Source organism: Cyanistes caeruleus, chromosome 5, assembly GCF_971803275.1.
Source record: "Cyanistes caeruleus chromosome 5, bCyaCae1.hap1.1, whole genome shotgun sequence".
In the NCBI taxonomy this organism is placed as follows: Eukaryota; Metazoa; Chordata; class Aves; order Passeriformes; family Paridae; genus Cyanistes; species Cyanistes caeruleus.
In genome coordinates, this window is record NC_141705.1 from 82,292,897 (window position 1) to 82,319,053 (window position 26,157).

General features: G+C 49.9%; 1 protein-coding gene and 2 long non-coding RNA genes across 4 annotated transcripts in view; 1 reads left to right on the forward strand and 2 right to left on the reverse strand.

Annotated features, from left to right (window-relative positions):
- The window catches only part of AREG (amphiregulin), a 74,532-nt gene extending 55,767 nt beyond the window's left edge, over positions 1-18,765 (reverse strand). The window contains exons 1-6 of one of the 2 annotated variants that reach the window (XM_086890945.1): positions 18,566-18,765; positions 18,077-18,253; positions 15,329-15,512; positions 14,726-14,884; positions 13,143-13,245; positions 10,884-12,139 (exon numbers count right to left, since the gene is read on the reverse strand). In XM_086890945.1, the coding sequence (XP_086747071.1) occupies positions 13,158-13,245; positions 14,726-14,884; positions 15,329-15,512; positions 18,077-18,253; positions 18,566-18,719 (762 nt within the window). In that variant the 5' untranslated portion in view covers positions 18,720-18,765 and the 3' untranslated portion in view covers positions 10,884-12,139; positions 13,143-13,157. Of the gene's footprint in view, positions 1-10,883; positions 12,140-13,142; positions 13,246-14,725; positions 14,885-15,328; positions 15,513-18,076; positions 18,254-18,565 lie in introns of those variants that run through there. The other variant, XR_015287361.1, reaches the window with a different exon arrangement.
- Positions 18,533-24,543, forward strand: LOC111929472 (uncharacterized). Its single transcript, XR_002864733.2, has 2 exons — positions 18,533-19,356; positions 19,963-24,543. It is a non-coding gene; the product is annotated as an uncharacterized LOC111929472 (long non-coding RNA).
- LOC147653313 (uncharacterized) lies at positions 22,450-25,669 on the reverse strand. The gene is made up of 3 exons (XR_015287373.1): positions 25,492-25,669; positions 23,786-23,932; positions 22,450-22,740 (listed from the first exon to the last, which is right to left on the reverse strand). It is a non-coding gene; the product is annotated as an uncharacterized LOC147653313 (long non-coding RNA).
- Between the last annotated feature and the right edge of the window lie 488 nt (positions 25,670-26,157).

Below are 26,157 nucleotides of genomic sequence, written 5' to 3' on the forward strand. Positions count from 1 at the left end.
TTCCCAGGGTTTGCACAGTTGGTTCCTTCCCTTCTGCTGGAAAATGATGTCCACACAGAATCTGAAGCCTCTGGATATTTGCCCAGGATTTCCAGATGTCCTACAGATGAGTCAGGGCATTAGTTCTTCAGAAATCAGTCATGTCTGCAACACACATACAAACCATCAGCCAAACTATCAGTTTCTGAGTCACTGTGAGAGACAGTATCTGTTTTATTTACGTGGCTCTCATTTGAGTGCTGGAGTCCCTTGGAAGCACAGTACTTGACTGGATTGCAGGGTGCAGAGGCCAAAGAGAAGCCCAGGATCCTGCCTCTAATGGTGCCTGCAAGGAAGCAGAATGGGAAGAGCACTGGACCAAAGGGCCTACACCAATCAGCATCTACCATCGTGTGTCTCAGGGTCATCTTTAGAGGGAAGCTGCACTTGGATCTTGGCAGTCAGTGCCTTTTTCTGGAGTTCTCCTTTCAGTGGCTCTTTGATTTGAAAGCCATTCATATTCCAAGCCTACCCGTACTAAAAATAGGATTCCTTACTAAGAATGGCACTGGCATTAATCACTTTGTGCTCCGTTCTCATCTCATGCTCCATTGCCACACCTCCGGCTGGAGGAGTGTGCTGCAGTAATCATCCACAACTATGTGCTTCTGTGAGCAAGTTTTGAACCTTTGCCATCCTTTGGAAGCTCCCACCGTTTTTTCTTTCATGTGCTAATACAGCTCAGTGGCTTATCTCCTTTCGCATCCTTGGGGCACACCTCTTTCAGACTGTACACTGACAACCCAACCAAGTGGGAAAAACACACAGGAGACAGAGCCGTCCCCCTCCTCCCCCTTGCAGCTCCAGCCAAAATGCAGCTCTCAGCTGAAAGGGATGCTGTTCTTACTTGCATCCAGGAGGAAACAATTTGCTCTACTGGGAAGCTACTGCATCCTTTGGCTCAGACCATCAGCTACACCCCTCCAAGTGCTCATCAGTTAGCAGCAAGGAGGCTTTCAGGCTTTCCTAGTGGGAGGGACACTTTTGCAGCTCAGTTGCACCAGATGCTAAGCAGATGCAGGGTATCACTCCTCCTCAGTATGTCTGGAAAGGGTGTGGGAGGTGGGACATACCTCTGGCCAGGTGCAGTTTTGTACTCGGCCTCCCTTGATGGGGCTTTTTCAGCTTTCTTCGGAATTTTGCACATCACTTCCAAGTGCAAAAACGTTTCCTCCTGCCATCTGTGCCAGCGGTGCAGCCAGTGCCAGAGCTGACTGTCACTTACTAGCTCTGATAAGGGGTTAAATACATACAGGTAAACCTGGGCGTATGTTCATAATGCAGGTGGCAGTGATACTTTAAAGGAGGCACCCTTCTTTGTTCCCCTAATGATTCATTCATTGGGAGTGTGGGAATTAACCTATATAAATTTTCGCTACTAAGTAGATACACCTAGATCCTGAAATAGTGGATGGGTGAGAACCAGTTCCAGAGCCTCTACACATTGTCCTGGTAGCACAGAGAGAAACAAACCCACAGCAGCAGGCCAGGAATAGATGACTGCATGGCATTTCTCTGAGCAAATTCTCTTTACCTGGCTCACCAAAAATCCTACAGGGCTGCAGGAGACACCTCTGAAGAAGGTCAGAGCTGACTGAGACCTTCACCTGGGCTCTCTCTTCTGAGGGCTAAACTCAGACAGCTGGGCCTTTCTAAGCAATATGGGCTCAGACTAGCAGGCAGCCACACTTGGGCTGCAGCAGTCCTGGGAGGAAGGGGCGGGATTGCGTCAGGAAGACAATATGAACAGGGAGATCGGCTTTCCAAGCAATGGCTTGGTGCCTCCTTTGTACACTGCAGCTCACACCTCATCTGCTGGGAGGCACAGAAGAGACAGTTCTGTATTGAGGGCATGTCACTCATGGAGAATTTGCCTCTCACCTGACCAAAGGAGGATACAAACCCTTCTGGGAGGCTGTGCAGAGCAGGGTGAAATCTCCAGACTAACTCCTGTACTCCTAGTATTTTCTGATTCTCTTGGTAAAACCTTTAAGGCTCAATAGTTGATCAGCCTAATATTGCTCAGGGAGGACAGACTAGTGCTGGTTTGTGCACTGGAAGTTGTAACTTCCATGAGAACCAGAGGAGCCATGTGGGCTGACAGAAGGACGAGGCAATGGTCATTGCCCTGCTGCTGGTTTCCTACAGCTTTGAAAGGAGGTCACAAAGCACTTCTGTTGCAGTGTGCTGAGGCCTTGGTTGCTCAACCTCTTCAAGAAAAGCTTCACAGGGAGAAGCAACACCTCACACACTGCAAGACTTGCCTATAACTTGCTAGAACCTCCAGCCAAACATCCCTCACCACAACAGGCAAGAACACACAGCTTTGGGTAAAAAGCACAGAGCAGTTTAAAGAACACTATCCTGAAGGAGACAGTAAAGAGGTCCTGGGGAGGCATCATCATCCCACTGCAGCTGGGTCAGGACATCAGAGCAGTGCTGTTATACTAACAGGACTCTCAATGGCCACAAATTAATCACAGCAAATCGACTGGAGGCTCACAGGATATCCTGCAAGTGTCAGGTCTTTGTGCCAGGGATGAATTCCCCACTTATCTGTGCTGATTCTCTGAGAGGGCACAGCACATCTGGTACATCTGACAGAGGTGCTGAGAAAAGAATGATTTAAAGTGTCAAGTATCACCAATCTCAGCTTCTTAGGGAAGGGAAAGCAGAAGGTCAGGGTTCCCAAGGAAATACAGCTTAGAAGGGCCCACATATTGGGAGGAACAGCTATTCACACACACAAAGAGACACAGCAAGGAAGAACAAAGGTACCAGGGGGCTACACTTAAAGCAGGATGAACCTTCCCAGCAGGGCAGCAGGAGCCAGGCCCCTGTGCTGCAGAAAGCCACGCGAGCACGCTCTGGGAGGCCAGGCAGACGCGCCACGCCAGGTCACGCACAAGGTGTGTGGGCACAGCACCCCATGCAAAGCACTCTCTTGTGTGGCATATCCTGCTTCTCCCCGAGACATGTACGAGCCGCGCTCGGCCGCGCTCCTGGGTGATACCATCTGTTTAATCGCTGCTCTCTGTGCTACAAAGTCACCCCAGATACTTTGCATCGGAGAAAGCTTTTCCAGCAGTCATTAGCAAGGCAGGGGGTGAAGAAGGAATTGTCAGGCTGCTTTTTGCATAGGTCGTGGCTTTAGTTAACAGCCTCCCCTCAAGCCCTGCTTCCTGCTCTCCCCTCTCCCCTGCTAACTGTGAGTTTCCCTACACTTCCCTTTGGGAGCTACTGTACAGGAATATTTCATAAACAGGCCTGAGGGTTTGTCTGCTGCCTGTCCTACTTCCTTCAGAGCACACGAGATCAGCTGGGCTGGAATGTCAGCCCATATCCTGCTCCCACAATGCCTGGATGAGAGATGGAAACTCATCTGCTCCTGATGATGACTTCTCACTCATGGTGTCTGGCTCCCAGCTCAAGCCATGCTACATTTGGCAGACAGACCTCACAAATCATGATGCTGACTCAAAATTAGGAGAGGAAATAAAGTTAAGTCTCGCTATTCTCTGAAGTCTTTATAGTAATATTTAGGTCATACACTGACCTCCATCCCTACTGGTCCCAGGAGCCATAAATGCCCTTGCTCCAAAGAAGTACATGAAACTTTAGGTTCCCAGGCCATGCCTCCATGCCAGAAGCCAGTCCTCCTGTAATTAAGCAGCTCCAGGGACTGGCCCCTGAAGGGAGTCCCTCACAGTACCAGGCAACTGCAGACACTCACTACTGATGTGCACGAGTACAAGTAAAAAAACCCAAAACTTCAAGCCTTCACAAAGTTTCACACCAAAACACCGCTCATATCCAAGTCCAGAAGTCAGAACAGTTTCCTCTCTGAAGCACCATGGCTGATAGAAAGGTTCACAGTAAAGGTCATGAACACTGATAACCCTGCACAAAGCAGTCGGTCCGAGACAGCCCTTCTGAAAGGCTGAAGTGCTTTCCATAAAATTATCTGCAGCATCAACTGTTAATCATCACAGACCAATTGATCTAATCTTCTACTAAACAAGGGCCTGGCTCATCCTTGTTTTGATAGATGTTAGTCTGTGATAGCCCTACAGTTAAGACAGCAAGGCTTGATAGCACTTTTGTGCTGTTTCACTTATCACTTCACGCTGTCCCTAACTTTGCAGCCCGGAGAAAGGCTCCCCTTCTCTCCTTTTGCAGGTACCAGCTGCTCTACTTTCAGGATACTTGGATCACCCAGGTTTTGGCGAGGTAAGTGGATGTCCTTGCAGGAGCTCTTGTGGGAGGAGCTTTGGAAAACCAGTTAGGACAGGTCCCGCCGGCCCTGGGAGCATTCCTGCTCCCATGCTGATGCAACTGGATTCAATCTCCTGGCAGACCAGCTGGCTGCTTTCCAAAGAGCTCCCTCCAGACTGACTTGCACACTGAGCCCAGGGGATGGCTGTGATGAAATTTGAGCAAGGGGACAAAAGGCTTTCGGCCTTTATGAAAGGTGGGAACACTTGATGAAGATAATGTTGTTATTAATTGGCTCCTCCCAAGAAAACACAAGCTGCCTGGTTCTGCTGAGAGTTTACCATTCTGTGGAGCATCTCCCCAGCTCCAGCAGGACCGTGGATGTTGAATCATTGTGTTGAACCCTAGTGCAATCACTTGGGATGTCTGAGTGGGATTCATTTAGAGACTCTTGTGCAACACTGGTGTGAGACGGAAAAGCAGAGTTATTTCAGTGGCAACACTCACCTTACTCCCACTCAGGATTCCGTGTGTAACAGCTTCATGTCACATGCTCTGCACCAGAGCGGGGACCCAAACACAACCTGAAGATTAAACAGCCTAACAGCCAACTTTGTTTCAGTACACTGGGAACCAGGTAAAACCAGAACAAGGTTTTAGCAGAGAGACAGATACAAATTCAAGCCACATGTTCAAACAAGATTCACAATGCACTGTCAAGGCCTCGGTTACCTATGGATGCCTTCTGAATGAATGGTCCTTTTGCCACAAGCCAAGATAATCTCAACACAAAGAATTCTAAAATGCTTTCATTGTGTCTTAAAGCAGAATTTTTCAGACTCCAGCAAAAATATGGGATTTCCTGCACATGCTGTTTTCCTTGAGTTCCTACTAAATCCGTGACAAAACTCAGGCTGCTGTTCCTAGGACCCAGGTGAGATAGCTGATGATGACCAAGCACCCCACCATCACTGCTCAACCCCTGTACCAACTTTTCCTGTGACACTTTTGCTAACAGACACAAATTGTTCAGTCTTGCACTGCTTGCTCATTAGCATTGCAGTAAGTCATGTCTTATGTAAATCGTGTCAGCCCACAGAAAAACCAGTTCAATTCCAGTCTGCATTGCCGGGATGGACATAGAACAGAGCAGAAGTGCTAATGTTCTTTTTTCCTTTTTCTGGGTTTTTTTTTCTAATAGAAAACCAAGGACCAGGCATAAAAGCAGCCATTGCCTATCTTCCACTATAAGCAGAAATCCCCTCACATCTGCAGAAAGGCTTTCCCACACACAAAATTATACCGGCTATCTTTTTCCAGTCACCCAGCTTGCATCTACAACAGCAGTTTCTGTGCACCTAATTAGAGGTTTGAAAAACCAATAGGCATTTTTATCTGTGGACCTCATGTCTGCTTTCAGACCTTAACTTTATCTTTTAAAGGCATGGCTACACAGCTAATGGCACTGTATCTTTTCTACATGATGCCTCATAACCTTATGACTGTGAACGTGACCGAGAAAAATAAGCATGCAGCCGTGCTAAGGGGATCCTTTTCCTCTTCCTGCTGCTCATGCATGCTTCCCAAAGGTCTGTGAATGGTTTCTGGATTTATCCCTGTCACAGCATGCATCACTGCATGTACCAGTTTCCCCTCTAGTCTCTCCCCCACTGTGGAAAGATAACAGCTGATTGCTGCTGGTCCTGCAAAAGGCCCTGTAACAGGTATGTACTGGCACTGTGATGTGCACTTAGCGCAGGGATCATTCCTTAACATGCCTCAATATTTGCTTGCTATGCCTGTGGTGTGAGAGAAGTGGTTCAATCCCTGTCCTTCCTCTGGTCCATTTTGCTCAACGCTGCTACCCTATCCTTTCACCTCACTCCTCTTTCCAGCTGACATCCCAACTGCTGCTGTCTTTTTCAGGCAACAGGCTATAGTGCTTCCCTAGAACATCTCACAAGATTGACACACATCACTGCTGTGCATGTGTTTGAAAAGCTTTCATCATAAATGAGGGGGACAGAGACCTGACAGAACGCTTGTTGCCCTAAGCCCTGGTTTGGTTTTGCTCTGCTCCACCCAGGAGGTGTCTGCCTTTCATCCCCAACAGTAATCATCCCCAGGCATAAGGCAGGGAAGTGCCTTTTAACTGAAGGAGCCAGATACGGTCTGAAAGCAACGCAGACGAGTATCAATGGGAGCCACGCTAACGCTGTACCTACCCAAATTACACTTGCAAGTTTCATTTGAAACTCTCCACCTGCATTTGCTGTGTGCACCTTTAATAATTCCTGAACATAGGAGACACTGCTTAGAAACATGAGGGCAAACAATGCAAGTAAAGGGCAGTCTTGTGGGTAGAACCTGGGGCAGCTATCAGGCTCAGCCCTCGCTCAACCACCAACAATTCACATTACCATCCCAGCAGGGACACAAGGAGAGCAAGGACACCTGACAAGACATTGGCTTGTCTGAGATTATTCTACAGAGATTACTATGACTCTGAACTGACAGGAGATGGTGGACACTCTAATAGAGACAATTAAAAATATATTCCTCACTTTAAAATTCTGAAAGTAATTTGTTTCCACTTTTTTTTTTTTTCAAGCTGGTTACCTGCAGTGCTGAAAAGATTTCCTTTCCTAAGCAAAAAGAAACTAATGGTACAGCATCAGCAGCACTTCTTTATCTTCTGGAAGAACAGCAGGTTTCCAGCACCACCCACAAACCAATCCAGCCTCTGACTGCTGTCTGATGCCCAAATACAAATTCATCCCAGGAGTGCAAGGAAAAAACACACCCAAAGAAGGAAACTATTTTCCAAGGTCTGGAACAAAGTATCAAAAGGCAGGAACCAAAGGCAATTAGAAGCCAGTGTGCTCTGACTTCGGGTGCATGGTGTTGGAATGAGGGTAGACACCCAGGTTATGACATATTGGAAATGCTGGATTAGATCAGACTCACAGACTTTTTAGCTTTGCTTTTTATCCCAAGATACAAAGAGAACAGACTGCATTATTGCAGTCAAAAAATCCTGAGCTGAGAATTGGCTACTTTTCTGAACCATATGCAAAAAGATAAACCTAAATGACACAAAAAGCTTACCAATGAAAACTTCATCTTTCTCAAAAAAGATGCATTGACTGTCCTTACTAAGAAAACACATTTTGAAAGCATTTCTCTGCTTTGGACTAAGGCTGCATTAGCTCAAAGGTCCTCTTTGGCTGAAGAAGGCCCAAATGCTGCTTCCTTGGCTGTGGGCCTATCCAGGGAGCAAACAATAGCTGTTCCACTCTGACACTCACAGGCGTAGCTGTCTCAGCCGAGCGACTCCCGAGTCACAGACAAAGCCAGACCTGCAGCAAACGAGGATTACTGGCTCAGGAAAGGTGTAACCAGCAGAGGAACGATAGGTATGCACATCTCTATTCACAAAATGAGAACGAAGCTAGGTTTGCTTACTGGGGACTGTCTGACCCTTCTGTCCACTGATTTGTCTCACGTGAATGGAGTCCAAGAGAGGCAGCAAAAAGCAGCCCTTGCTCCTGGCACATGCTCATTCACGGCATTCTGCAGTCACCAAGGACATGCAGCTGTGGCTTCCTATCCAAGAGAGCACCTCAAGAGCCAGGTGAGGGCAGGATTGTTCTCTCAAGTGGGACACACTGCTAGCACATCAAGAAACCCCCTCCCAAGAGAGGCGAGCATCTGTCCCAGTTCACAGCCCTGCTTTCAGACACGGTTGCTCGGGGAGTTCACTGAAGCATCAGTAGTGCTACCTAAGAGTATTGCTATAAGAAACACCCCAAGTCTTCTAAGGACTCACACCTTTACACCAGGTACTGAAAATGGCATCAAACAACTCAAAAGTGGGTGAAGCAAACCACAGCACAGCTATCAGGGATCACTGACAACACAGACACCTTTGTAGATGTCCATGCACATCTGGATTTACTGAGGAAAACTCAGCAAATTCAGAGTAACATCTGCTACTCTGAAGGAAAAGGGGCATACTGGCAGCTGGGCAGGACGAGGGAAGCCAAGTCCAGAGGCAGACAGGAAGCTCCCCCATCACAGACAACTGCAAACACTCCAAAGCTCCACTAAGTGCACAACAGATAACACCATGGTGAGCCATCCTTCTTCCTACCATCCTCACAGAGAACAAAACGTTCAGGAAAGACTAAGGAATTGTGCAAGAAGGCATGACCATCAACATTATCCTGGGATACTGATCTGGATATCACAAATACCTTGCCAAATCAGCCCTGTGTGCAGAAAATTGTGCAAGCACATGAGGCTCCTCCCTCAGGTCTCAGCTGAAGCACCTACAAGTGAGGGACACAGATACACTCCTCTCAAAGTGGCATTGTCAACAGAAGGTTAAGAAAAATCTGGAAGCCTAACTTAGCAATAAGACGTGCAACCAGAAATCCAGGCACACTCAGTGAAACCCAGGTAGCTCCATGGTGAGGGGAGAAGGTCAAAAGCCAAATGATGTTCATCCTAAAGAATAGACATGGCTGTGCAGGACCAAAAATAAAAATTATCTTTGCCCTTACCTTGCAGCAAATCAGATTTTCTTGTCACACAAGTAGAGCATCCTTGGACAGCAAGAGACTTCCAGACACACAGTTCCACCCATCTATTGTGGGTTCTTTTAAGCAACAAACCCACTGGACACTGTAGGCCTAGATGGTGCTTGTGCATCAGACTCCGGAAGCTTGGAGCAGGCTGTTTTAGCCAGGGCCATAGCAGAAAAAACACAGTACTGCTTGCTAGAACTCGTAACTGATTAAAGCATAATGAAGGGAATTTTTCCTTTCGTATATACATGGGTTCTAGATTTACAATTACCTAGGCCATTCATGGACAGAGAGATGTGCCCTCAGTTCCCTGCAATACATTTCCCAAAAACAGAAAACAGTTCCAAGCGTTCAACAAGCCACCACAGGGAACATGGGCAGTTCCCTGCCCTGCATGAGACAGCACCATCTCTTAGGCACAGCAAAGCTCTGCTGGAAAGAGCTACAGCAGTGCTGGATGTGACTGACCAAGAGCAGAGCACAGAGAGGAGCTGTGCAGCAGAGCTGCTGGCCACACAACCTCTCAGAAAACCTGGCCATAACCTAAATCCTTAGAGAGGAATGAACCTCCTGTGTAGTCTGCCCCCCGCTGTTGCCTCTGCAGTTTCCAACTCCTTACTTTCAGAAAATATTTTCCAGCCCATTCACTAATCAGGGTATTAAAAGTACACAACAGACGGAATCCACAACTTACACTGGTAGCTTCACTCCCACCAGGCTCAGAAGCTGGGGAGGGAAGAGGGAGAACAGCTCTGTTTCCCACGGTAGTGTTGGTTTAACCTACCAAGTAAAAAACTTGTTACTTCCTCAAAAATGCAGACTAGAGAGAGACAAGTTTCTGGAAAGGAGTCTAATGGCTTTTAAAAGGGGGTTATACTCCATCCTCAGTCTCACTAGGCCATGGCTTGGTTACCACTGAGATCAAGCTTGTTTACTCCAAAGCAAAAAAATTCTTGGCAGGACTGACAGAAACAGCTTTTCTTGCCAGAGCTCTAATAGCAAATGTCTGTGGAAAAGCCACTTGGAGAAATGCTGTTTACTTTGGTAATGAAGCAAGTTCCCTGGAATGAAGTCTTGCAATCTTCCCAAGAGATGTTGCAATACCTTACCTGTACCTCAGCTACATACCATACAGGCTGCTCTCAGAGCCTGGGAACTCCCTGGGCAGCTCAGGAGGTCAAGCAACTCCCCACAGTTGCATCTCAGCAACTCCAGGCAGGATTGAGCTATAGAACTACACTGGATACACAACCTGCATCCTAATTAAAACTGATGGCTGGGGGCGTTTTTTCAGCTCTGCTTCAAGGTAAGCTCCAGCCACCAATACCGCCTGAAGATGCTTATGAAAAAAGGGCCTCAAAACAATCATCTCCATCCCCTTCTTTTTCATCATATAAAGCCAAACCATCCTCCTTGAAGCTCTTTTTTTTTTCAGGCAGCTCTCAACTTAGACCCCAGCTCACTGCTAGAAATGCTCTGAGGGAGCATCAGCACACAACTGGACTAATAAGTACCAAGCAAGAGAAGAAATTCCAAGCAGACAGCGGAGGCCAAGGCTCCCTTTCTGCTTAGGGAGAAACTGGCCTGAGGCTATGCTGCTTTTCCTCGTTTATTTAAGACCAGGTTTCAAGGTGCTGTCCAAATTCTGTCCAACTGCAGAGATGAAAGGCTCTTGCTGTTCAATATTCCACCTCTCGACTCGAGCCCAGATGGCTACAACATTTGCACAAACCTCAGTTTGAAGTTTCACTGCCAATGAGACGACTGACTTAGCCTCTCCCCAGTTCAGCACCGACAAGATCCCTTGTAGCTGAATGAAATGGATTTCTTACCCAAACAGGTACTTGCATTTGTACATTTTGTTTACAAACAGCTCACACTCTTGCAAGAGCACTAAGCCCATGCCTGACACATGGCTGTAGTTCGTCATGGCAGTACTTGTGCTCCCAAGTGTTGAAATTCTTGCTTTGAGGAGAAACAAAGCTCTAATTTCAAGTGTTTACATGTACTCCTGAGAGCAAGAAAAAAATCTTACCATGATTAGGTTATGTAAAAAGTTTAATTATAAAATAAATAAGTTTGTTATGGAAACATTAAATATTAAATACAGTAATAAATATTTACACATTTACAGATACAACTTGACAATTAATGGTGTTTCTCTGCTACCAGAAGAACTCTGCTCTGTTTACACAGAACACAATCACTCTTCCAAGAAGAAACTGAACTCAGATAACACTCTGTGCTCATGACAGCATGGACAGTAAAGAAACCAGGGACACCTGGGTCAGAAAAGATTGAGGTAAGATGGGTTCTTCACACCTGAAGGAAGAGCACAAGAGACCACTGCTTGCAAAGCATCAGTGCCTGAATTAAATTCTCCAAAGGAACAGGTTCTTAGTCAAGTTCAACGGATGGGATCTGATGTGAAGCATTTTATATTTAAGCACTGCTTAAAGCAGCAACAAGTATCTGTTTAACAGAAGTACCTTTGTTTTCAGGAGAGATGGGTCCAGCCTTATCAGTTGGTTTGAGCATGGATCTTTTCCTTTAGATGCAAAGCCTCAGGTCTTGCATCTACTGCCTCAGCATCCTGAGGAGACTAATTTCAACTTGGGCTAGCACACACGCAAATGGATAGCTCCACTCACACCACGAGTCCGACAGAACTCGGAGGGATCACTTCCACACACACAGTAACAGAAGCCAGCTGAGGCTGACAAAGATCTGTCACCAACCCCCTGCAAGTCACAACTACAGGTGAAGCTCTCAGAAGCCAATATGGACAGGGAGCACGGTGACAACAGAACCAGGTTTTTCATCCACTGAGGTCAAGGGAGAGAAGCCATCCCAACCTCTTCCCTTTTTCACTTTGGTAGAGGGAAGGAAGGGAATTTTCTCCCTTCCATCCATTCCTCAAAGCAGCAACAGGTTCTCCCCCTTAGAGTTAGAGCTGCCAAAGGAGACTTGCTAAGAGAACAAAGTCCATCCACACAACAGGCGTGACCAGAGCTCTGCACACAGAGTAAAGGCTCAGCAGCAGTCTCTAGCAGGTTGTGACAGCAGGTCCTGTCCCCCACAGAGCCAGCTCCTTCCACATCGTTGTGCCGAGATGCAGTGATAACTGGTCTCCTCAGCAAGTGATTCAGCAGCAAGTGGCCTGTTGACATCTCCTTGCAGCAGCCTCTCTCTTGATGAATCAGGGCTGAGTGGCAACAGCTCCAGCCCACAGTGTCCAGGTGTGTCAGGTAGCCAGAGGTACCCCGCAGCTTGGCAATGGCCACTTCAGAACTGTTCTGTAACGGGCAGACCAGGCACATTAATCACCATCCCGGGCACAAGCGCCCTGTGCTAGCACCACGGCAAACCAACCAGCAAGGCAGGTGGGTTCAGGATATGCACACACCTGAGGACACTCCTCAGGTACTGAGGATACTCTCCAGCTTCAAGTAAGCTTTCAGCAAAACTCTCCAATTGTCACTGAGCAAAGCCAGAAAATACCTAGAGCTGACATGCAGCAAAGCAAAACCTGAGAGCTCTGCCAGGTATTTCAGGACTATCTTTTATGGCTTCCTCCTCTGCTTGTAGTGTAACTCCTTTTCAGTAATGCTCCTTGAGTCTGCTGTCATGTGGGCTTGGCCTCAGAAGAGACCAACTTGTCTGCTCAGTAAAATCCACTAGATCGCTTCCAGAAGCAACTCACAGATGCCGAGGGGCTTTGGGGCTCAGCTGCTGCGACAGTATGCAACTTGACAGAGCAGCTATCAGTGGTGCTCACAGAATTCACAGCTTTAAGATGCTTAACAAACTTTGCTGTGCCCACTTAAGGGATTTAAGCAGTTGCCTTCCCAAGAAAATTTCAGCTTCTGAGCACTAGCTACTTCCTGAAACTCTCCTTGCAGCAAAGATATGAAAACACTCAGTACTTTTCTTCTAAGAGGTGATGATGCCATGGCACCACCTTCCATGACTGAAGTCTACCAGTGTTTCCTGCACTACATCTGCCTCTGTCCAGATATTCAGGACTTGTTCTTCACAGCCCCACTCAGAGCTCAGTACAGCTTCCCATGCTCATTTGGCCTTTAACACAGCCAGAAATTTAACAGAGCTGTTGAACAACTTGTACAAGTCAAGGTGGTTTTGAGAAACCAGAAAACCAAGCCAGCTGCTCACATGTAACCTATGTGTTTCATGACACTTGAAGCATTAAAAGCAAACAGTAGCATCGCAAAACAAGCATGCAATTCCCACACAGCCTGGAAGGTTCACCTGAAAAGTGTTTGAAGTCAGCATTCATACCTGCTTTCTCCCCATTTACACACCAACATGGCCATTTCTGCTCTCTTGTCGGAGTTTTTTCCTTTCTTCTTTCTCTTCATACTGAGGACACTTTTTCCTGACCCTGTGGAATTACAGCAGGTTAGAGATAATTTGGAACCCTGATGCACATCCTGCTGTCACCGTCCTCCGCAGCATTTAGACTCATGTTCTTTGAATCCTCAAGCAACTCCTTGGCACCAGGGAGTTTCAAGCAAGGCAGTTTTTAAGCAATCAGCATCAAGCACTATCTGCTCATAAAATCAAGGAACCCCTGCACTAGATGCCAGCACTTGTGCCTCACAGAGATAGAGCTCCTTGCTGTAAAGCACATTTGGGAGCAAGATGAAGAGAGGTGATCGCTGGGACTGAGCAAAGCACCAGGAGAATTTCTGGGTGACAGATTTCCTAGTGGCTTTAGCTTTTAGCTGCAGAGACCACGCTGTCTTCCACCTCCCCACAGCAGAGCTGTGCAGGTGTCAAATCTTCAAATCTCTGTCCCTTGAATATATAATAAGGAAGCCCTTTACTGATTTTTCCCGTTCCTCCAGTGTTTCCTAGTGACTATTCCAAGCAGCTTCTCTGGATGAGAGATGAGAGTTCAGAACATGAAGCTAATGCACTTCAGAAACTACCAGTAGTCACTTGCTCTTAGAGCACTACAGAACTGGTTATCTCTCCTAGCAGCAAGGAATGAGGCAGTGTTCAGAGAACAAGTGTTCATCCCAGCATTCCTCTAGTTCAGAGTTAGATATGAAGCAACACTGAAATGATAAACGCGTGCCTTGTTTCCTGAACTGCAGGAAAAGGTACAGCACGTACCCAATTCAGATGATGTGCTTCATCAAGATCTAAAATTAGACTGAACCTTGGGGTTTTTCTACAGTATCCCAAGCCCTATGGTGCTGGAGCTGCAGTGACAGAACCACAGGACTGTTCCAATACTCAGTTTATTGTATAGTTTGAAACTCATACCCAGAAAAGCTCTTGAAGTTATCCTCAACAGGACTCCAGATTCTGACAACCCACAACACTGAACTGCAGCAGCTGGCTCAGCTAAAATAGCGCTCCCTTCGTATTAACAGCAAGCACAATTTGGGACCGCCAGCATTTGCCTCCCCCATCTGCTTTCCCTCCAGGTGCAAGCATTTAAGCCCAGCAACATCCATTAACAACTGGACTCTCAGAGCACCACTCCCTACCCACCATGTGCTGGGTAATGGCCATGCATGAGGCCATCACATCCCTGCTCACAGATTTCTCCACAAGGCTTGGGGAAGGCACAGCTGTGTCAGCATTAATGCTCCCCCTGGGCTTCCTGCTGATGTTCTGCAGCACTCTAACTACCCCAGCTGTAGCAAGGGCAGAAAGGCTCTCGGTTTACAAAACAAGGGTCACAGACCTTGCTTCTACTCCCCAGACATATCCAAGCTGGGCTAAGAACTCATCCTTTCCAGATGCTTTCCACAAAGGTAAGGCAGATGAGCCATGCACATGCTGGGGTTATTGGGCACAGGCCCTGCTCACACTTAAGGAAGACAGACACCAAAGAGGATAATACTTACTGCACTATCACAATGATAAGTACAGTAACGAAGCTGACACTTGAGAGCAGGACAGCTACCACTACCAACACAGTCTTTGAGTAGTCTGCCACATCATTCTTCCTTTGAGTCTTCATGAACTGTTCACCACAGCGCTCACCAAAAAAATCCTGATGACACCTGCAAGTAAATATTAACACAAGTTCTTATCAGCTCCTGTGCTGTCTGGAGCCAAGGACACCCACACATACTCAGACCTGACTTAGACATCTTCTGAGGTTCCCATGAATCTCAAGATGCTCCCTTCAGAGCATGTTCGTGAAATGCAGTCACTGCTCTAGCACAAGGTTTGTCAGCATTTCAACAAGTCGAGATTAGTTTGGGTGTGATGTTCCAGAAAGACACGCCTTTTCATTCTTTTGGTTTGAGTTTATGACCAACTGATGAGTTCAGTGGCTTGTTATGCGTCTCAGATTCCATCATCACTCAATTTACATGGCAGAAAGATTCTCAGTCAAAATACGGCAGGAGATGGATCTACACCGAGTTGACACCGATTTCTCCTCTGAGCCCTCACGTGGCTCACGGCAATGACACCTAACTCACAAGGTACAAGGAACTTACTTGCAGGTCACCATCTGGAGATGTTCTCGGTATATGCATTCCCCATGGATGCAAAAGTTTTTGTATTCCATTTCACAGGGAGTTCCTTTCTTCTTGTTTCTCCCTCTGTTTTTCTTCCTTCTTGACTTGCCAGCATTCTTCTCTCCCCCCCTCTTGGCTGGCTTGGGTTTAACCACAGGTTCAACTGAAAAAAGGACACGATGACTTGGTATAAAAGTGCTAGAGAGCGGGATTCTGAGAAAATGGAATGAAAGAACTCGGTGCGAGCAAGGAGGACCATCACCGCAGGAGAATCTGTGACCAGGAAGCACAGGATGCAAGTGAGAATGCTGCTGGGCATCTCACACCCAGCACAAAGGCAGCAAGCTCAGCAGCTCATTAAAGCCCCGCTCTGCTACCCTTAAGTCCTGTGCCATGCAGAGCAGAGGCAGTAGCAGCAGATGAGCCAAGAGCCACCAAAGATGAAGAGCAGCAGAGGTGCAGGACTGCAGCATCTCACAGCATGAGATGCTTGAGTGCGAGAGCACAGCTTCAAGCAAAGGCCTGTAAGCAAGCAGGGAGTTCATGCCGAGCCAAGCCAGCCTCTAGTTTTGTAGGGACTCAGATACAAGGCTAACAGCTCCACGTCTCTAAACCCTCCATTTGCATCAGTGATGAAAGGCACTGGAACTCCCTAGATAGTCCTGGGCACTTGCCGAGGCAAAGCAGCTTGCTATCCCGGTTGGGATACTTGTTTCTCCTAAACAACCTGCAGTGCTGTCTTCAGACCGAGAGCTCCTTTCCAGTCCTCCTACTTTGTGAGAGACGCTGAGCGCGGGGAAGGCGCGAGGGCAAGACAGTCAGGCCATTTATTCTGCCGCTTACTGCTGCCCCTCATTATCTCAATTAAGACAAACCTCTAGAAGAGTGTGGTTTAAAATCCTGGTGACTTAGTAGCCCTTGGATTTAAGCAAGGGCAATCATGCTCCTTTCGCTGAGGAGAACAAACCGGCCGCTGACAGTGGGTCAGAAGCTCCAGGGCTGCCCCGCGCAGCAGTCCAAGTTCAACAGCACTAGTTTGGACTAACTTGGCACAGAAAGTCCTGGCAAGAACCCGCCCCCTGCACTGCCAGCCCAGCAGCAAGGCTGCTCAGGAGTAACAGTTACCCGGGGGATTTGCATAGGCCCTAAGAAACAGCACAGCTATGACAACAAGCTTCCATTTTGCTCTTGTGCTCTGCAGATCTAATGAAAGTAATTCTTGGATGATTGATATTTTACCCACTGCTCTATGCATACCGGTAACAACCACAATAGGGCACAACTGGATCTAACTACTTCCTAACCCTGTATTTCTGGTGCCGAGAGCCCGTACAAAGGAACAAGGTGTAGCTCACTGTTGTCTAGACAGCTGATCATTTTCACTTCCAGAGCAACAAGCCTGGCTTGAAGTTACTTAAAAGCAAAAATGCCTTCAGCAACCAGAAGTCTGATTAAAATGGTATGAGCTATATTAATATGTAAACGAGGTACACAGTTCCTGCAGCAAGGTTTCCTGTGCCTGGAAATGTGAGCTCACTCCCGAAGTCAAAGGCCCCTGCTCTGTCCCGTCTGACTTGATCTTTAGGTTCGCACTCTCATAATTGAGGCCGCTTCCCTTCCTCCCTCTCCCAGGCTCAGCTTGTCAGCTTGATCTCTGTGCCCCTGTCTGCAGGCTGCATGGCCAGGAAAGCCATCCCCAGCTGAATCATAACAGCTTCAAGGTTTATCCACAGATAAGCCTCATGCCAAGCAGAAGAGCTGGTCCACAGACCAACCACCCTAGGTAACAAGTCTGGTTTCTGTGCAGTTAAGACAACACCTCGGTCACCAAGCCAGTAGTTTTACAGGCTGAACTGCTCGATAACCCCGACAGGCGCCTTTTCCCCACAGATCTTCAAGGAGAACTCCAACAAAAATCCAGATTCCCTCAAGTGACCACATAGAGCGTGGTCCCACTTAATTTAAGAATTCCTTCAGTCACAATAAAGTCTCAGGGCGCTTCTGCAGCAAAATCACTAGTCAGATCCACCCCGGAGGCAACAGGACCAGCCTACTCACACCTACTGAGGTTCAAATCACTTGTAGATACCTGGCTTGTATTGCAACTACACTTAGCCCAGAACCAACAAAATACTCCCATTCCCACAGTAAGGCAGACTGCTCACATCTCCTCACAGCTCAGCAAGTGGGCAAATTACAATAAATACACACAACAGCTATTGACAGTGCGGCATTGCCCTAAAGATGCTTAACAAACTTTCCTCTGGCCACTTAAGGGCAGACTTTCAGCGTCTGCTTTCCCAAGAAAATTTCAGTTGACTCCAACCCAAATAAGCCACCACCAGAAACTACCCAGAAAATTCTTGGAGCAAGGCAGACAACTTGATGTTAAACAAACCTTTAGGGCCAAACAGCACCTATAAACTCCACTGATGACTCTACACTAAGCAGGTGGTCACCACCTGACCGTAGTCCTCTTGTGAGGTTTATCAGCAAATAAAGCTACACAAAGCAAGCTACCACCCAGCCTGTAGCTTCCACACACCCTGGGTGCATTCACGCTAGATTTCCACCCCTGACAGCTATTTCTAAGGCAGCAGCTTCAAGCACAAGCACATTTTTGCTCCATACTCCACGAGCTAAGCACAGCAGCGTTTACAAGAAAGGAAAAGGCGTAAGCTGGGACTCGCACGTTGCGAGAACCCAACCCCAGCGCCGCCGACTCACCTCGGATCAAGTCATCCACGATGTACTGGTGGACGGGCGGCGCCTCCTCGTCCTCCTCCTCATCCTCCTCGTAGTCAGGACCCGGCACGAGCTCGCCCTCGCGGCTCCCGGGCTCCCGCTCCTCGTGCCGCTGTGGCTCCGTGGCGTTGGGCGACGACCCGGCGGCCGCACGGCTCGCTTTGAGGGAGAGGAAACGGTGCCGTGAGCAGAGGGGCAGAGGGGTCACCTCCAAGCGTGGCGCCGCGGGCTCCCTCACTCGCCGCGGGCTCCCTCAGTCGCCTCAGCGCCTTCCCGCCAACGGCCGCCCCTCAGGCGCGAGCCCCCCCCTCAGGCGCGAGCCCCCGCCTCAGGCGCGAGCCCCCGCCTCAGGCGCGAGCCCCGGCTCCCCCGGTTCCCGAGCTCCCCCTCAGGCGCGAGCCCCCCCCTCAGGCGCGAGCGCAGGCTCCCCCGATTCCCGAGCTCCCCCGGCCCGTCCCGTCCCGCACGCACCTGCCAGCGCGGCCAGCACCGCCATCAGCACCGCGGCCCGCATCGTCCGTCCCGGGGCGGGGGGGGGGGGGGGGGGTGGTGACAGAGACACCGAGAGAACGGGGGGAAGAAGTCTCTGTAGCACAACAGGTGCCGGCGGCGCGCAGCGCTCCATGAGGAGCCGCCGGCCGCCGCCGCCCACTTTATGGGCGGCTGGAGCTGGGGGCGGGGACGGGGAGTGACGTCACGTCAGAGGGGGGGGCGGAGCGGGGCGGGACCGTGGAGCCCCAGAATGGCAGAATGATACAAACGCAGAGTCTCTCAATGGTTTTGTTTCTTGTTGCACGGGACATTGAATTCCACCTCAGGCCACCCCCTGCCACGGGCAGAGACACCTTCTACTAGACCAAGTTGCTCCAAGCACCCGTCCAACCTTGAGCACCTCTAAGGATGGGGCGCCCCCGGCTCCCCTGGGCACCCTGGATCCCGCGCGGGTCACGGCGTCGGGGGCGCGCCGGGTTATTGCGGGCACACCTGTCTGTCGGCTGGCTCCGTGCTCCTTGCTCTCCCCGCGTGTCCCGGAGGAACGCAGATAAAGCGGGCCATCGACCCCCCCTCGCCCCGCCGAGCGGCGCATGAGTAAGGGCTGAGTAAGCGGCGGCACCAGCGGGCAGGGACAGCCGCGCTCCTCGGGGCCGCTGCCGCTCACGGCTGCCCCCGCAGAGCTCCCCGGAGGGCACCGCCCCACGGCTCTTGCGGGGAGAAGCGGGCCTGCTGAAGAATCCCAGAACCACCGAGTCTGGAAGAGACCTGTAAGCGCACCGAGTCCAACCATGGAGCCAGCTCTGTAACCCCTAAACCACCAAACCTCATCGCCCAGTGCCACATCCAGATGCTTCCTGAACACCTCCGGGGTGGTGAATCCACCACCTCCCGGAGCAACCTATTCCAGTGCCTGGGCACCCAAACAGCGAAAACGTTTTCCTGGTATCTAATCTGAGGCTCCCTGGTCTCATCCTAAGGCCATTTCCTCTAGTACTGGCACTTCAGGCACCACAGAAGCGACCGGGTGCTCCACATCACCACAACCTCCTTTCAGGCAGTTGTAGAGGGAGCTGCTGTTTTGAGGGGAGAGAAACTGGGACAGCAGGTTGTAACGTGCGGGTCTAGCACGGGAACCCCGAGAAGCCAGGGGATCCAGGATGAAGGGACTGGTACCCCCCTGCTCCGGTCCCACGGCACAGCAGGGTGGGAGGGCAGCGGGGGGCAGTGCTGCATAGGGAAAGGAGGCTCTGGCTTTTTAACTGAGACAGGACAGAATGTTACTCACATTCAGCTCAGGAAGCTGACAGAGCCTTTGCTCGAAGTGGCAGGGATCCAAGTCAGTCAGTCACTGAACCTTCTCCCTTCTTCCACAGGCACACACGATGTGTGGCTCCCGGTGCCTTTGCCAGGTCATGCCAATCCCGAGAGGCGATGCCCAAGAGGTCTGGAAAAGAAGATGCTGAATAAGTCACTGGGGTGTTAACCTGACACAGACAGCTCCAGCAAACCTTGGCAGCCCTTCTGTGCACGGTGCAACTGGAAGTGTCTGAAACAGCTGGCATGAGCTGACAGCTTCACTTCTGGGGTTTTTGTTGTGTTTCCCCTTTGTTGACTGTCCTCAGAGATACAGCAGAGAAAAGACAAATCCTGCTCATCACTGCAACCCCACGTCAGAGAGCTCTGCAGGCAGTCAACAAGCAGCTCCTGGGCTACGTGGGGGACAGTCAGGGGCTTCACAGGGCTCCTCCTTTCCCCCTCGGACTGAAGTTCCCACAAGACCTCCGTAAGTCCCAGTGCCTGGAGTTCACAGAGATCATTTGCATGCGAGGGGCGTTTGTCCAAAGGAAGAGACTCCGGGGTTTGGGGTCTCTTGTGCTGAAACGTGGGGTTGGTGATTTGAGAATGGCCAAAGCACAGTTTGTCAGTCAGGAATCCTCCCTCTCTTCCTCCCTCCTGCTGTGCTCAAGGCTGGCTTCCTCAACCAGGCAGCACAGCTTCCCCCACAGATTTTCTTCAGCTGTTGAAAGAAAATATTTCTCCCATTTTTCTTAATCAGAGATTCACTGGAAACATTTTAACTTTTCTGAAGTCCAGTCCGAGACATATACTGCGCACTGAACATTCCAGTCCCGCTTGCTGCACTTGGCAAACTGCTGAGCAATTGGAAGAGGCTCAGCAGGTGAAAGGTTGAATGTCCCAAGTGCAATTGCCCGTGTTACCTGCACTGTTTAGAGACCAAACACGGCATATCCAGCAGCTGACTCACCGTGTTCCCTCTCTTCCCCGGTCTCCAGCTGATAGCTCCATCTCACTGACTGCCAGCAGCGAGGAATTTGGCTTGCCATGCTTTGAATCTGTCATTTCATCAACTTCCTCCTGCTACTCCTGTGACCTTGGAGAAGAAGGGGCAGCCTGGCATCAACCAGCACAACTCCTCAGAGTCCAGAAAGCGCAGCAAGATGGTAATGGGTACCCAGTTATGCACAGAGGGGTTCTGGTAGGACATCAGGTGAGCTCTTCCCGAATGGCAGCCTCCCAGCCAAGCCCTACCAGGCTGTTTCTCGGAGAGAACACCCTCCAGAGGCCAGGAGTTCAGGACATCCTGGGATTCTGGGTGCAATTTGCCACAAGCCCCGGCTCTTCTTGTGTGCTGTGAGGAAAAAGGCACTAAGCTTGGCCGCTGCCCTTTGCCAGGGCTGCAAGGACATTTGGACTCTGTCCCCGGGATGAACTTGCAGAGGATATCCCCAGGCGTGGTGCAAGGAGGAGAAGCCTTGAGGGGGCCTGCGGGCGCGCTGCTGGGGCTGCAAGGGCAGGGCTCACCTTTGGGAAGGCGCCGCTTCCCTGTGGATGCAGAGTGCCACCTACTGAGCCACCGCTCCTCCCGGCGGCACCCGGGCTTTTCCGGCAGCACAGCCAGGCTGGAGCTGCTGCCCGGGGAGTCCTTGCTCTGGCTGTTCCATGAGGATGGGCCCAGGGAACAGGGAGCTGCCCCAAGGGCTGGTGAGACCAACTGGCTGCAGCTCACAGATAAGCAGGGAGCCTGTGCAGGGGGCTGCATGCTCGGGCACGGATCTTGGCACCTGCCCTGAGCCAGAGCTGGATTTCCACAGGCTGGCAGGGAAGTGAGAGGAGATGGGCTCAGGAGCCCGGCTAGTCCTCCCTGGGCCTCGACCATCACTTTGAAATCCTTCAGCACAGACTGGGCTCAGACAGCACCTGGCAGCAGCCAGTGCAGGTGACATTGGTGATATCTCTTTGCCCCTCTGATCCCTGTCCTTGTTGGTGGGATAGGGGGTGGCCAGCACACAGCCATCGCTTCCCAGCTGTGCAGGGATGATCCAGAGCACAGGCTGGACTCGTGGAGGAGCAGTGCCGCCCATGCTGACAGCTGCCGGGCCTCGGCGGAGCGCACTTGGACATCATTTCTTCCAGGAGACTCTGAGTGCCTACTGGGATCTTATTCACTCTCTTTACTTTTGATAAAACCCCAGAGAAATGCGTGAAGAGAAAGGAACTATCTGCAACACCATCCCATTAATTTTCTTCTCTGACATCAAATGTTTATTTTGGAAGGGCGGGCACAGCTGACCTGGTGTTTGAACATGAGTTATCCTTTCTCATCCATCCACCTGAGAACAGGTGGAAAAGGGTAGTGACTCAAACCGGAGTGGTGTCTGTCTGGGCAGTTCAGCAGACTTTCACTTCACTTGTGAGCTGCAGACACCACTATCTGCTGCTATCAGCAGCTCCCTCACAGGCAGGGAGGGAGCTTTGAAGTGAGGCATGTGTGACTCCAGTTCCTGCTGATGTAAATCGAGATTGCTGTGATAAAGAGCATGCAAGTGCATAGCCAGGCTGTTGGGGAGGAAGGAAGGGAAAGGCCTGGATATTGCCTTTCTGGATATTGGTAGTTTGTTGGCCTCTGAGACATGCAGGTGTTGAGGTGGCTGTGCCTCCCTGCTGAGAAAGCCCTTTAGCAAAGGATCATTTTCCTAAGATGGTGACATTCTCCCTGTGCTCCGCTCCTTTCCTGGATACTTAACTGAAGCAGGGATCACATGAGCAAAACTTGTCCAGAAAGGGAATAATTTATGTACTGTTCCCCCAGGAAAGTCTGCCCAGTGCTCTGACTCTGCATTTGAGCATGTCTAAGGAGGAAAAACCAAAAGAACACAATCTGCTGGCCTTGCGATGACAAGACTTGGTGGGATTTTCTGACAGTTATATCAATTCAAATATAAAAACAGACCCTCCTGAAAACCTAAGGGGTACCTTCTCAAACAACTTCAGCTCCAGGGACCCAGAGCACTCCTGCTCCATCCGATGAAACACGCAGCAGCGCTAAGCAGCGTGATGCGACCAAATCGCAGCAGTGGGGTTTTACACCTGCTTTCCAAAGGCTTTCCTGGGTAGCAGGCAATGGGGGATGCAGCCTGATCATTTCAAAATGCCCTGTGCCGTGTTGTGGCTCCAGTGCTGCCCCTCACTGGCTCTAGGCAGAGCTCAGCAGGACGTGCCCAGCTCAGTTTTGATTCAGGGATGGGGTAACGTGCTGCAAGCCTGCCCAGCACAGCCATCCTGCCGCCCGCTGTTAGCACACTGTCCTGGCCTTCAGCTGCTCTGGTTTTCACACAGCGTGCACTGAACAGCTCTCCTTTGACCCAACACATCCTCCAGCACTCACCCACTCGTTTTTGTGCAATGGCCCAACCTGCAAATGCTTGGGGGCACCTCCTGACCCCAGCAGTAATTTTAAGGGCCTGAAGCCAGGACGTGGGTGAAGCAATAGTGGATTTACACTAGAATGGGGAGCTGTCCCTCAGCTAAGAATCCTCTTCTCTAAAAATACCACGTCCTGGCATGCTGCACTGAAAATTGCTGCCTTTTCTTCCATTTCCCTGAGGCAATTCACAGGAACTTCTCCCAGGACTCTCTGAAGAGGGCAGGCTCGTGCCTATCCCCACGTGCACCCCAAGCCAGGTCCCCAGGGGTATCCCAGTGCAAACCCACCCTGCTGACACCACTGGACAGAAGGGGGAAGATGCTTTAGATAGGAACCTCTAGGGACACAAAGGCTCGGTTGTTGGAGCCAGTGCCTGACACTCCTTTACCTGGCAACATTACTGCAGCCCTTTACTTTAAGAATGACAGTGCTTCACCTGCAGTGCACGTTACTTTACATATTCAGCTTACCACACCACTCCAGTGTTGAGCACACTCATCCCATCACCTCTCTAACTACTCCAGTATTGCAGCCCGGAGCAGTGCCTGGCAGAGGAGAGCACCCAAAGGTGTGTGGAGCCACTGGATCATTCTGCAAGGGCTCAAAAAGTCCTCATTCTAAAGAGAAGAGGAAAAAAAATGTTAAAATGTGAAGCAGAAGATAGCAGAAGCTGTGTGACTACTGTTCACTGATTTTGGAGTTCTCCCAGCTCAATCCCAGGATGCACTGACTTGGAGACCATGTGTAGTTATGTGGGCAGGGTGGCTGCTGCAAAAATGATGCCTACACTTGGGAAAATAGAGATGTTGTTGCCCTAGTGTCTTAGAGACTGAGCTGAAAAAGAGCCAGAGGAGAAATCTTCAAACGAAGAAAAGCCTCCCCAAACCAGAACGCCACTGTATGGTTGTACAGACAGAGTGGCAACAATCTGGGCTTGCCTTGAAGGCTCTTGGCTGAGTTTGTTATATCCCTTCCCTCACCTTGGGGGCTGGGGTATGAACTCACTGGGAGATGTCTATCACAGCTCATCTGACAGCACAGACCCTGTGAGCTAATTATACAGTACTGCCTCTTCTGGGGGAGCCCAGCCTCACATAAGGACTGGGAGCATGTGATGGGGATTGAGATATTTCCCTGCTACCTTGCTCATTATTTCCAGTTGTGCCCAGAGCAGCAGAGAAATAAAGGACATGTGAGGATTGTTTGGGAATTTCCTCCTGGAAGTGCAGCTTAAGTCTTAGCTTTCTTGCTTTGAGATCTTCCTAGTGCCTTTCCATCTGTGCATCAGGTGGTGAGTTTTCTTTACCTATTTGAAGTCCCTTGTTATGTGGAGAAAGAATGAATCACAGGAGAAGCCTACAGCAATTAGCAACTCCTTTCCTCTCACCTTTGCCATAGCTAAGTTTTTTTCCCCAGCACAAAGCCCAGGCAAGGCTTCCTACGCACAACAATGATTACGTAGATCACTCAGGATTTGGATTTTTTTCACAGGCCGTGAGCAAGCAAAGAAGCTCGGGAGAACACTGCATTTCACAGGCACGGTAGTTATGCTCCCTCAGAAATTCCATTGTTTGCCAGTGGTGCCTGCCTTTGACTACCCATGCCCTCCTGACTCCAGGTGCCTTCAACTGCGCCCGGATGCCAGCAAAGGGGCATGAAATTTGGCAAACTAGAAAGGTGCTGCTGGAATCACTCAGTCCTGGCAGCTGAGGCTGAAGCTCAGTGAGGGCTTTGTGAGCTGCTTCCATCCATCAGTGGAACCTGAGCTGGTAGAGCACTTGGTGTCCCCCTTGCCCATGTGTCACCTGGTGTCCCCTTGCCCGTGTGTCCCGGCAGCCTGGGGCCAGCGTGTTCCCAGGCCGGGGCTGCTGAGACACCGCATGAATAAGGGCCATTTGCATAAAGATGGCACACTCATGCTGTGAAGGAGGTTTCCTAGGCACAGGCTCATTTCCTCCTATAGGTTTGCCTTCACGTAGGAAAAACCCTGTTCTTGAAGGCCTTGGACAGGACCCAGTTTGCCTTGGCACGCCACGATGCCATCCTGGCATGTTTGGGTCCGTCCAAGCCCGGCTGCAGGGAGGCACATTCTGGCCCTCTGGAGCAAAGCCCAGGCCCCGCTTTGAGGTGCACTCAAGTATCCCTCTCTCAGAGCTTTGCTGACAAGAGGTCTCACCACTCCTAAAATGTCTCTCAACGTCACCAGTGTGCCAGTGTCTGCAGGGTTCCTCTCCTTGTAGGCTTCACCCAGGACGTTTCAGCAGGAGCAGAGGTTCTGCTTCAGCAGGGAGAGAGAATCCTGGAGGTGGCAAGAGCAGGGCTGAGAGCTCCAGCTGCCTGGGACTAATGTGTTTCTGTGTAAAAAGAGGGAGAAAATTCAATGGTGTTTGAGTACAGTTAAATTATTTTAGGATTAAAAGATACTTTATCTTAACATGCATGAAATAGGCCACTAAGCATTGCAGCCAGACAACCACTTTCACCTCCCATTAGCAGAGTGGTGGCAAATAAAATACAAAACACTTAAAAGGAGCTGAGCTGAAAAAAATGCACAAAACTGTATGAAAATCCAGCACTGCTCCTACAGTGACAATATAAGAATCACATTTCAAGTATCCTGACCCTTGTGAATGCCAAATTCTTCATTTGGCAGGTGTCAGGCGCTAGACATGAAGCCGCAGAGGAAGTAAACACTTTGTTTTGGAAGAGACTGAGAGGAGGAGAGCTGAGGCTGCTCGGGGCCCTCTTGGCCTGCAACGAGTGGCCTTGTGCTCAACCATAAAATGCCTCCACACAAGGGATTTTCACAAGGGCAGCTCTGTCCCAGCCCCACTGCTGAACA